General features: G+C 40.8%; 1 protein-coding gene across 1 annotated transcript; it reads left to right on the top strand.

Moving 5' to 3' along the window:
• Positions 1–6415: 6415 nt before the first annotated feature.
• On the top strand, positions 6416–7090 carry LOC115603999 (claudin-8-like). Its single transcript, XM_030476604.1, has one exon. The coding sequence runs from the start codon at positions 6416–6418 to the stop codon at positions 7088–7090; it is 675 nt and encodes a 224-aa protein (XP_030332464.1).
• Positions 7091–11583: the final 4493 nt, after the last annotated feature.

Below are 11583 nucleotides of genomic sequence, written 5' to 3'. Positions count from 1 at the left end.
ACAAGAAATATGTGCGATTTGTATTTGTGGAAGGTCTCAACACTGCAGTGTTACCTCTAAAGCATGTATGTGCCCATTCTGTGAGTTGCAGATTAACTGCTGTGCTGAAGAAGCAACAGTCTCCCTTCAGTATTCTTCTAACTTCACACAGCATATATTCTGAATTTGTGGGTTTGCTTGTCCCCCTTTCGTTCCTTTGCCTTAGGTTACTATGAATAACCGCAAGTTTACTGTTATGCCTCAAAAATGCCAGACAATATACACATTATCACCACATGATCTTATTACACCAAAAGATTAAACATTACTAACTGAATTGGAAATAGTCTTTACCTCCTCTGAGGATTTTCTCTGCTGAATTCTTAATATATATTCTAAGCAAGCAAGTTTTGCTCTCATTTCCACCTGGGAAATCCTGCTGCAGTCATTGAGGCATCTGGGGTGTAACAGAAGACAAGCACTGGCCAGTTGTTTTTATCTTTAATGAACTAGCATGTCACACGCACGAAAGTCTTGTGATTCAGGATGGGCAGCCCTTCACAGCAAGAATGTTAGGAATGCTAAAAATAAAAGCCTGGAGACATTTTAGAAAAGAAAATTAAATGTAATATGGTGATGCTTCAACTGGGTTTGAACAGAAATGCCACAAATGATAGTTTTTATCCAGAGACGTAAAACTTTTTATCAAGTCAGCTTACGCAACATTTAAAGAAGGTCTGGCATCTGTAAGCTAACTGCAGGAGATGCTGGAGAATGTTATGGAGGCAACCATCTGCACGAGATAAACTGGGATTTAAATTGTCTTTCAAACACATCATGGAAATTTATAAAACAATGACAAAATACATTTATCTTAGGCCTTCATGTTACTGATCATGTCTCTGCATGAAGGAAAAAGAGACTTTCTACAAAATACTTAGTGTTCCTACTCATGTCACAGCAGAGGGGAAATGGGTTTCAGTGATCATAAGGTAGGTTTCTGAAGTGAGAACACAGCTTCCTAGTATGACCCTTTCTAGCTTTCAGGGAGAACCCACAAACCAAATGCTAGTCTGGGGCCAGAAATGTCCTGTAGCTGCCTCAGGGTGAATCTGTCATGGTGCAGAATTATTCCCTAACATCTGCCTATGAGCTTCACCTAGTCTTTCAAGCCACCAGGTGGATAGCTTTCCATCCCTTGCTTCAGCATAGAATTGTCTGATATTAATTCTGATGAAGATTCAGCAACATAATGCGCCAGTTCTTTGTATCCAGCTTTTCATGAAGTTTCAGCTGTCTGTAAAGGTGTACAGAAGAAGATAGCATGGGAAGTTGTGGCCTCTGATGTTCTTTAGCCACTGTGTAACTTCAGAAATCCAATTTCTGAACTGTGTATCCCTGTTCCAAGTTAGGCAAATTTTCTACACTAACACTTCACAAAACAAACAGAAATTAAAAGCAGGGAAATTGAAATTTCCACACTGCATGTTAATCCAAGGGGAATATCATCACATTGTCGTGGATTTTATATATGAGATTTAAAGCATGAGGAGGAAGAGAAGCAAATGTGTAGAGTTATTTGGGATACTAGGCAAAAAGATTTTCTGCAATGCTGTTACATTACTAGCCAAGGATTATTAATTTTTTCACTTCTGTCATTGTCCATTTTGCCATCTAGACAATGCTTTCTTGTTAGTGGTCAGTGTTCTAGAGAGAAGGTACAGGAGTAGAAGCTACCACAATTGAAAAGAAGTGGCTCTTCAGTGAAGCTGATTATGAACATATGTGACTCTGCTTGCACTAGATATGTTGAACTGGCTTTTCATGTTCTGCTACATTAAGTTAAAGTTCTTGGAGAAAAATAAGTGCCAGGTTACAGTATACCTGAGGCTAGCCATAGAGCAGTACACATCCACTGACACAGTAATAATAACCTTCCAAGAAAGAAAATGCTGATCAACTCGTCTGACATCAACAATCCTCTGTTTTCCCATAAGAGCATCAATGATCAGGATTCTTTTCAATGTGCTACTGATGTAGGGTGAGAGTTTTGGAGGTGTTGAGCAACCACTTCTTCCCTGTCTCTCCACCTCCCCTTCGGCATCAGTGATTGCTCTTGGCACTTCACAGCTCTGGAATTAAAGAATGCTATATGCTCAGGAAGAGGAAGGACATTATGCTTAAACCATATTTTCCTGGTGTATTTTATTCCAAAACACCTTTAGTGGCTGAAAATGAGTCATGACAGGGGCTTGGGGGCTGTGCTGCTCTGCTGGGGAGCAGTGGGTTCCCAGGGAAGCTGTGAGAAATGGTGCTAAGTGGCTGCTGGACTAATGACAGGGTTATCTCTTTACCTCCTCCTGAAGCTGAAAGCAGCATTCAGAAAGTCACATAAGAAACGTGAGAAATCCCTTGTTCTCTCATAAGGGCATTCATTGGAGAAAGGTGCTACTTTGAAGAGTCAAACATGTTTGAGGCTGACAGCCAGACCAATCAAACCCAGTCCTGAAATGTTATGTATTTTCTGCCTAGGTGATGCTATACTTGCTTTAGGTCCACATTATGCACCAAGAATATAGAACAATGGGTGCCTGTAGCTGACTCACCTGCTCTGCAGAGGAAAAAAGGAAGGAGCTGGGAACACTGAGCAGGAAAATACACAGGTCATACAGAAAAGCTTGGCACTGAATTTAAGGAGATTAATTCCTTACCATAGTGGGAAAGTGAAAGAGAAAAGGAGAAGGTGAAAGGAAAGGAGAGGAGAGGAAAGGAAAGGAAAGGAAAGGAAAGGAAAGGAAAGGAAAGGAAAGGAAAGGAAAGGAAAGGAAAGGAAAGGAAAGGAAAGGAAAGGAAAGGAAAGGAAAGGAAAGGAGAGGAAAGGGTAAATTGGTTAAATTATGGTTAAGTTATGTATTTTTGTTTTATAACAAAATAATAGGATCCTGTGACCAACAGTGAAATATGATTAGTCACAGGTATTTCTGATATTTCCCTGTAATGAGATGCATGTCTGAATATAGAGAAGAACAAACAATGAGATTCTTGACTTGCCCCCTTCCTGTGTTTTAATTGTAAACAAGCAGATGCAATCCTTAATGCTAAATAAGATTTCCTCAATTTCCTTCTCAAAATGGTTTTAAGCAAGATAAGGCACTAAAATGTAATCCTTCTAAGAATGTTCAAATACTGAATCCTTGACACAGACACAGTCTTACCATGAATTTATATGGGAGCTTTAGTGGTTTTGTAAATTAATCAATAATGCGGGTAAATTATATTTGCTCAGCTAATTATTTTCCATGTCCTGTAAATTAGAACTTCAGTAGTCTCTAAGAAAAAACAGTCCTGCTGCTTGTATGCTTGTATCACATTTGTGTTTACTTACTGATCTGTTATTAAAGTGCTTGTTTATTTGTTCTGCTATAGGCTGGTAGCTTTTCTTTGCTGTTTGAGTAGCAACCATGGGACTGCAAAGCCATGCAATGTTAGTTACATTGTATTTAATATGCCAAATCCATTTTAGTGGAGAAATACTGTATATTTATGGCTGCTGCTCAAAATCCTCCTTGTCTCACCCTAGAGGGAACAGGATTTAACCACCCTCATCCTCCAAGAAATCTTTGGGACATTTTTGATGACTGAAATGGACCTTGATTGAGTTCATAGCCTCATGACTTTGAAGCTTCAAACATGGGTTAGATTAGGTGACATCCAGAGGCTCCTTCTAACTTGAGTTATTCTGTGATTCTATGAATCTGGTTTTTGAAGAAATTTTTCCCAAGTCCTGTGCCCTAACCCCCATCATTTACGGGTCTGTATAATGGACTAGTTTGCAGCACGCGAAACAGCAAATTGTGATTCTAGTTATACAGATCCAGTTCTACAGATCTAGTTATACAGATCTAGTTATACTCTCTCATGCTGTAGGAGTCTATTCAGTTCTTAGTCAATACAGTAAGAGTAAGCATGGCCTCTCCAAATTAATGCGTTGGGTATGCATACAGAGTCAAGTCATCCTTTATTGCTGTACAGACACCCTTCACAGAGGACCAGGGGTTGCAGAAGGAGAAGAGCTATTACCCTCAACACCCTTGCACCTGCACTGCACCTCACCTTTGGGAGGAGGGCATGGCCAGCAGAGGCAAGGAGCACAGCAGGGCGCCAGGGCGTGGAGCTGCAGAGCATGAAGCCCAGACGCAGTCAGAAATGAGATGGGCCTTCAGCTACATCACAGTTGGGGTTCCCCGACTCTGGAGACTGTAGGGCCCCTCCCCTGCCTTGCTCACAAACACAGCAAAAGGGGCTCAAACTGCCAAGGAAGGCTGATGGTAAGCAGGAGACAAAACTGCAGATACAAATGTGTGGCAGGAGAAATACAGACCAGCCAGTGTAGTTGCAGAGGGATCAGATACTGCTGAGCACCCAGAATACCAGACTCCTGCCAGGCTTCTCGTCTCTTAAAATGATTTTGGAGCTGCCACACACTAACTGCACTTTTTAGGGCAAGGTATTCAATACCTTTGGGTTAGGAAAGACATGCAGGTTTGATTTCAGAGGTATAGACACAACCAAAAGGCTATAATGGAAAGTTGCCTGACCAGAAATCAGGGCTCAAGGGACCAGAAACAGAAGAGGCTACCCACCTTCATCATTTTAGCATGCTGCAGAGGTTGGAAAAGCAGGTGGATATGAAAACCAAAATAAGTATGGAAAGATTTGTAGAGTACTTCTAACTTGCGTCTTAACCAGAGTTTTATGCACACACACACAGAAACACACTTAGGGAGCATAAAATATTACATGTAAGTGGGACTTTTATCCTTTCCGTATCTTTGATATGCCAAAAAGCTGGCATATTTAGCACTGCACTGCTCTATTTTTTTGCCTTTACTTTCTGTTTTTGAAGATATATAAATGGCAAGAGAAGAAATAGAGGCAAGAAAGTTCAAATGACTAGCAGGAGACCAGTATTTCAATATCTAGCTAATTATAACCGAAATTGATCTTTTACAGTATAACAAATTAGTTCTTGTCTTAACATATGGCATACTACTTTGTAATGAAAAATGCTAGTTTATGCATAATTTTTTATTTTCCATGTTAAGGCATATGCAGAGATCAGACTGAATATTTCATGCATACGTTTGTAGCTATATGAATTTGTAAAAAGAACCCACTGTTACATGACTGGTTTTTTTTCTAGATTTTTGACTGTGGTTTCTGTTGCTCTGACTTTCTCATATTTCTTCACCTGACATTTTCCAGGATTGTCTGCTGGTTATAGCTTAAATGAACAGTTCAACTGCTCTCCATAATTATTATGTGCTGGGTTTCGGGTTTTTTGTTTGTTTGTTTAGATTTTTTAATTATTTTTATTTTTTATGAATATGATGTTCTAAATTACTTCTAAATTATTTGTTTGTACATGGATAGCTCTAACAGGTCTTTACTTGGAGAACCAATGTTTTCCACTGAACTAGACTCCATTACAGCGTAACTGCTGGGTTCACTTTTGCACAGGAAAACAATATGCTACATAGCTTAAATCACTGTTCTGTAGACCTGATTATGCAAACATTTAAGCATGTGGATGTCTCCAGAAGCTTGCCTGTTCCCATAACACTCTCTAGAGCAACAGAAATGTATAAAGCTATATATGCGTACAGGAATTAGCAGGATGGAGGTCTCTTATTTTTCCTTTCTACCTCTTAAATGGTCTTTCACAGCTTTCATTATCCTCTGCAGAACTGTTTCAGGTTCAGAGTTACTTTATCCTTTTGATTTGCTTTTTTCCTTGATCCTATCACTGCAGCACTCTCCTTCAAGCTTCAGAACAAAAGTACTTTTGGGAGCAGAGGCCCTGTGGCAGGTAGTGCAGCTCTGCTTTCCTCCTGGCAGTTTGCCATCGAGCTGAGGCAGAATATTCTTGCTTGTTAAGTGCAACAGCCTCAGTTACCGCACCAGTACTCACCTAAGTCTCCCTGCTGGGACCAGTTCATTTCCTCAACACAGGCAAACCTGTAGATAATAGCTGGAGTTAAGGGTAGGCCTTTCTTACTATTTTTTTTTTTTTAATTTTTTAAGTAAATGGCTTCAATGCAAAGCATTTTCCTCAGAAGGTATGCTTATCCTAAGTGGCTCTTGCTGGTTTACACACACCCTGTCCTTTCTCTTGCTTTGAAAGTTGTTCCACTTGATTGCTCAGTTTGCCTCTTTGAGTTAGTGGTGGCGGGGGAATTATAAAGGAGATGAAGGCACAGCCAAGTCCCAGGTAGTGTGTGCTGATTTAAGCTGATTTAAAGTTGTGCAGATTGACTCTGAAACTTTCTTCGCACAAGGGACAACAACTTTTGGAAAAAGGTGCTGAATTTTTTGCCAGCAGTGTGCACCTGGCTTGGATAACTTACTGAAGTGTGGCTCACCTCACAAAGGCAATATGGTCGGTGGTGCTTTGCAGATTGCTGGGCTGCTTGTTGGTGGCATTGGCATGATTGGGACATTCGCTGTCACAGGCATGCCTCAGTGGAGGGTGTCTGCCTTCATCGAGAACAACATCATCGTGTTTGAGACCATTTGGGAAGGTCTGTGGATGCACTGCATCAGGCAAGCCAACATCAGGATGCAGTGCAAGGTCTATGACTCTGTGCTGGCCCTCTCACCGGATCTGCAGGCATCCAGAGGGTTGATGTGTGCTGGGTCGGTGCTCTCGTTCCTCGCTTTCATGGTTGCCATTATTGGGATGAAGTGCATGCGGGGCACACAGAGCAGCTGGCAAGCCAAAGGCTATATTATTCTGGTGGCTGGGCTCCTCTTCATCCTCTCGGGTGTTGTTGAGCTCATTCCAGTCTGCTGGGTTGCCAACACCATCATCAGTGACTTCTACAACCCTGTGGTCAACGTTGCACAGAAAAGGGAGCTTGGAGAGGCCCTCTACTTGGGCTGGGTAGCTGCCTTCTGCCTCATTGCTGCTGGAGCCATATTCTGTTGCTTTTGCTGCTGTTGTGTGAAAACCAGAAGCTACAGGTACTCCACGCCAAACCAGTATCCCACTCACAGACAGCATTTGCACAGGAAGACCGAAAGCTCATACTCCAAAAGTCAGTATGTCTAAATGCCTCCTGCCTTTTCCCTTTTTGAAGCATTCAAGCTATCTGGATGGATTTCAGCTTCTGCACAAAAGGGCAGCTAGAAAGCTGCCTTTGCCTTTTGCTTTGTAACTGCTACTGTTTGGAGCTGCACTACCCACGCTGGGCTCTGCTGTGACTAATGCTGCAGCAGTGACAATTTCAATACATAGAAAGATGAATGTTTAATATTATTTTATTAGTAACTTGGAATAGCTTTTGTATTTTGTGGCTTTGCTTTGGGTTGCATTTTATGTATAAAACAGTAATAAAAGGCTTAAAGTTCCACTGTGGTGTGAAATTCTGGCCTATTGCAAAAGAAGGGGGGTTAAGCAGCTGTTGGTTTTTTTTTTTTTTTTTTTTGCCTGCCTGGGGAAGAGGGGATAACAGTGAATAAGGAAAAGATAATAATGGTTTAAAAGAAAAGCATTCACTAAGGGATTGATTTACTGTAGATTTAATGGAAGGTTGCATGAAGAATTTATTCAGCAGAGGAAGGTAAGCTGAAACATATGAAAAATATCCCTTATTTCAGAGAATAAACATAACTTTATGTTCATCCTAAACATCATCTTCTTGGTAGAAGTTAATATTTCTTTTGTAATCCGTATAGGTCAAACTCATTCACATCCTTCTTTTTAGAAGCAGCAGTATTCCCCTGCAAACTCATTGCGGCTTACAACATTTTTGCAGTATTGTACAGATCATGAACACCTTGTTGGTTACTTGCTGCAGGACTCTGTGACATATATTTTTTTAAATAAGGGTCTTTTGTACAATCAGGCCAATAGTTTTGCTGAGACCCACTCACACAAGGCATAAAGAACATAAATAGTGACAGCATTTTCTCATAGTTCACATTAAAACAAGCTAAACAATATTTTTAATAGTAAGATCATGCACCTCTGATCAGCTACAGTGTAAAGAAATCAAGTCTACTGGAAAATAAATAGTTATATACAAATTAATTTGATAAATTACCCCAATTAATCAATAATAGTAATATTTTAATAGAATTTTGTAATCGATGAATAATGTGTAACTCTAAACCCAATCAATGGAATTTTGCCTTTGACTGAACTGAAAAAACAATTCAATTTGCGGTGTTTAATAGAGAGCAACATTCTGGTTCTAGAGATTGATTGATTGTTTTAAGTATTTTACAGAAAGTTTAGTATGTGTTCTGTAGTTCTCTGGGAAATACCTTGGATTATTATATACTTGAAAGTTTGGAAGCAAATTCTTCATAAGCAGTGAGCAAGCTAGGAGAAATTGAAATCTGCTCTAGATCTCTACTCACAGTGTTTGTAAGATATAGTAAGACGTGCTTGATTATGCAACTTTATTTTTCCTCCTTTTTTTTAAGCAAATTATTTCTACATATGTATATGTGCATAACCTTTCTGTAATACAGCAGCGTATGGTTGTATTTATTTTGTATTCCTTCATTAATGTTCATATGCCAGCCCAGCCTCTTTTTTGGGGGGAAGAGAGTTGAGGACAAAACCTGTTGTTAGAGGCACTATGTGAATATCCTTCTCAGAACTCATACCTAGAACATCCAGATTTATAATGATGTCTACAATAAAGTCACCTGTATAGTTCATCCCCCTAGAAAATAGGTACAAGATCTTGCTCAGGAAAGTACATGTATGTGTTCTGGTGCACTTTAGTTATCTCTGTTGTCAAAACATAGAGTGACTCATACAGCATTCATCTACAGGTCTGAGGCTTGCCTCAATGAAAAGTGCAATAAGCATGACATCTCTGTAAAAGCCCTGTGTACATCAATCACTGCTGCTGCATCGGATAGTATTATCTGTTCCTGGTAAAGCACACACTGATCTAGTTGTACAAACAAAAGAAAATACAAGAAGCCTGTAAGAAGACTTCCAAAACTATCCACAGGACTAACAGGAACACAAGTCCAATGGACTGTGAGTAGGACCCTGAAGTCTTTTAAAATCTCTGTTAGAGATCCTATATTTACTGCAAACAGTTCACTTTATTATAACATATACATATTTCCCTTAAGTACCTCTCATGCACACCCTGCCATTTCCTTTAAATTGTATCTCACCCATATACCATATCTTCAAGAGAACTGAAATGAAAGCTTCCATTTTAAACAGAGCTGGCCTCCTCCAGTTTGTGTATTAAATAAGCCCTGAGTAGTCTGAGCAGAGGTCCCATCTAGGAGCATATATCCAAGCACAAAACAACTGTCTGAAGCAATAAAATTTCAAATATTGTATCCTGTAATTTTCATTCTTACAGACAAGAGAAATTATTTAGGAAATAAATAGTATTGCCTCCATAAATGAAACAAAGGTTGTCCAGCTTGTTCCCCTTTGCCCTGTACTTTAGGCACTTGTATGCATTTCTGCAATGCATACAAGTGCCCAAAAAATGGATGGGGAATCTTTCCAGGTCCACCTGGTGCCTTCTGTGCTGTGTAAATGAATGTATGACTTGCAGGTCAGAGAAGGGTAATGCTCACTTAACTCAGATGAGTGAAGGTTCAAGATTTCAATCACCACTCCATGATTGAGTAACTGGGCTTTCATTTATAACAAGCCTCTTCTGAAATTCTCCCACTGCTGCTGCAGCTGCGGTGGAGGTCTTGAGGGCAGAGCTGCCACCTGCATTACAAGGCAGTGGTCTCATCAGGGCTAGACAGCAAGGTGGTAAATTCATGCGTGGCAGCAGAGCTGCAGTTTCAGGAGCTTTTTTGTGCAGGCAAGACAGAGTCATAACAGAGCCCGAGTGTGTGTGAGCTCTCATTTTGCAATTTTATATAAGAATGAATCATCTGACACATGAGGTTATCACACATCTGCAAATCCAGTAAGGTCAGCTGCATATAATGGATTTATCTCTCTTTAAGGTACAGTCCTGAATGGGTGTTGTACTCCTCTTTGAATATACATGTGCCTGTATGTGAGAGTTTATCTGTAGGCTGCTTGCTGTCTGTTCAGCTCTCAAACGTGACTACTAAAGAATAATAGAAAATGGATCAGGGAGAGATTGTGAGAGGCCATGTCTTGGGCCTCACAGCCGGGAAGGCTCATGACTTACATTATAAGAATGGCCTTACTGTGTCAGCCTGGAGATGCATAGAGATCTGCTGCGGCCACTGTCAAGGGCAGGTGGCTACAGAGCTGCAGGAGACCAGGGTCAGTGGACAGCTGTGTTTGGAGGTACTGTCCCCACTTCCAGCCTCCTGTAATCAGGGTATCTTTGTGCTTAATGACACAGCAGGCTTTAAGCCCTTCACCAAGGGTCATACTCTGAACCCACACAGCAGATGCAGTGGGCTTTCTGAGCATGCGGCATGATGCACAGCTCTGCTTTCCTGCTGAGATGGAAAAAGGGCAGTGCTGAGTAACTCCAGCCCTGTGAAGGTCCTGGTCAGTACCCACAGTCCTGACCGAGGCATGCCCACTACCCCAGTCTTGCCTTGCAGGGTAGGGTGAGCTTCTGAACTGAGCCCCTCCACCAACACCTGCCTCTGTTCTGCATTTTGGGTGCTTCTAGCCCTCGCACTTTGCCTGAGACTCTACCACAGATCAGCCCCGAGCGAGCAAAGCTAGCTGATCTTTTGCTAACTATGCTGTCCCCCTCACTCATCCACTGCCCTATAGAGCTGGCAGCCACAATACTTTCCTGCAAAGTCTCAACAAGGAACTGACACCTAAGGGATGTAGGTCATTGGCAGTTCTAAATATGTGTTGCTTGAGAAATCAGAAGGCTGATGTCAACTAGTTTACCTGGATACTGTCAAGAATCCCATCATCACCATCAGTTCCTTTCACTGGCAGGAGGTGGTCCATGTAGGGCCAAAGAGAACAAATAGGAGGAGAAGACAGTATGAGTGGAATTCACTCTGGAAAAGGTGGTATCTATTAACTACTCCATTGCTCTTCTCAATGAATTAATACACCAAAATTATTCCTGAGAGACATTTATGAAATAAAAACTTCCAGAGGTGGCTACTCTGCGGTGTCCTTTGCAATCTATCCCAGGACTTAATTATAATTTTCATTAAAAAAGGTTTTTGAGAAGCTTAAACTAAATATCCCCACCGCAGGCTATTATTTCTTGTCCTAACAGCAGCAGGCATAGAAAACAAACTACTGCTTTTCTTTAAATCAGGCAGCTTTTTCCATACTACAGGACTGTTACCATCTGACCTCTTGAACCTGTCTTGCTTAACTTAATCATCACTAAGTCTTTCCTCACTGGATGCTCATTAAATTTCTCCCCATACTTGTTTACCTCCTCTGTTTGTTTTTGGTTGCTCTACCTCTTTCTTTAAGTTTGATGCCCAAAACCAGACAAAGAATCCCAGAGGAAGCCTTACCACTGCAGAGCACACTGAATATACTTATTGCAGGTTGTCATAGTATGGGGCAAATGATTTACAAAACAAAGCAAATACATTCCTTGAGTACGTTAAATGCATTGCACTGCTATTATT

Source organism: Strigops habroptila, chromosome 2, assembly GCF_004027225.2.
Source record: "Strigops habroptila isolate Jane chromosome 2, bStrHab1.2.pri, whole genome shotgun sequence".
Lineage (NCBI taxonomy): Eukaryota > Metazoa > Chordata > Aves > Psittaciformes > Psittacidae > Strigops > Strigops habroptila.
This window is presented reverse-complemented; position numbering and strand designations above follow the sequence as displayed.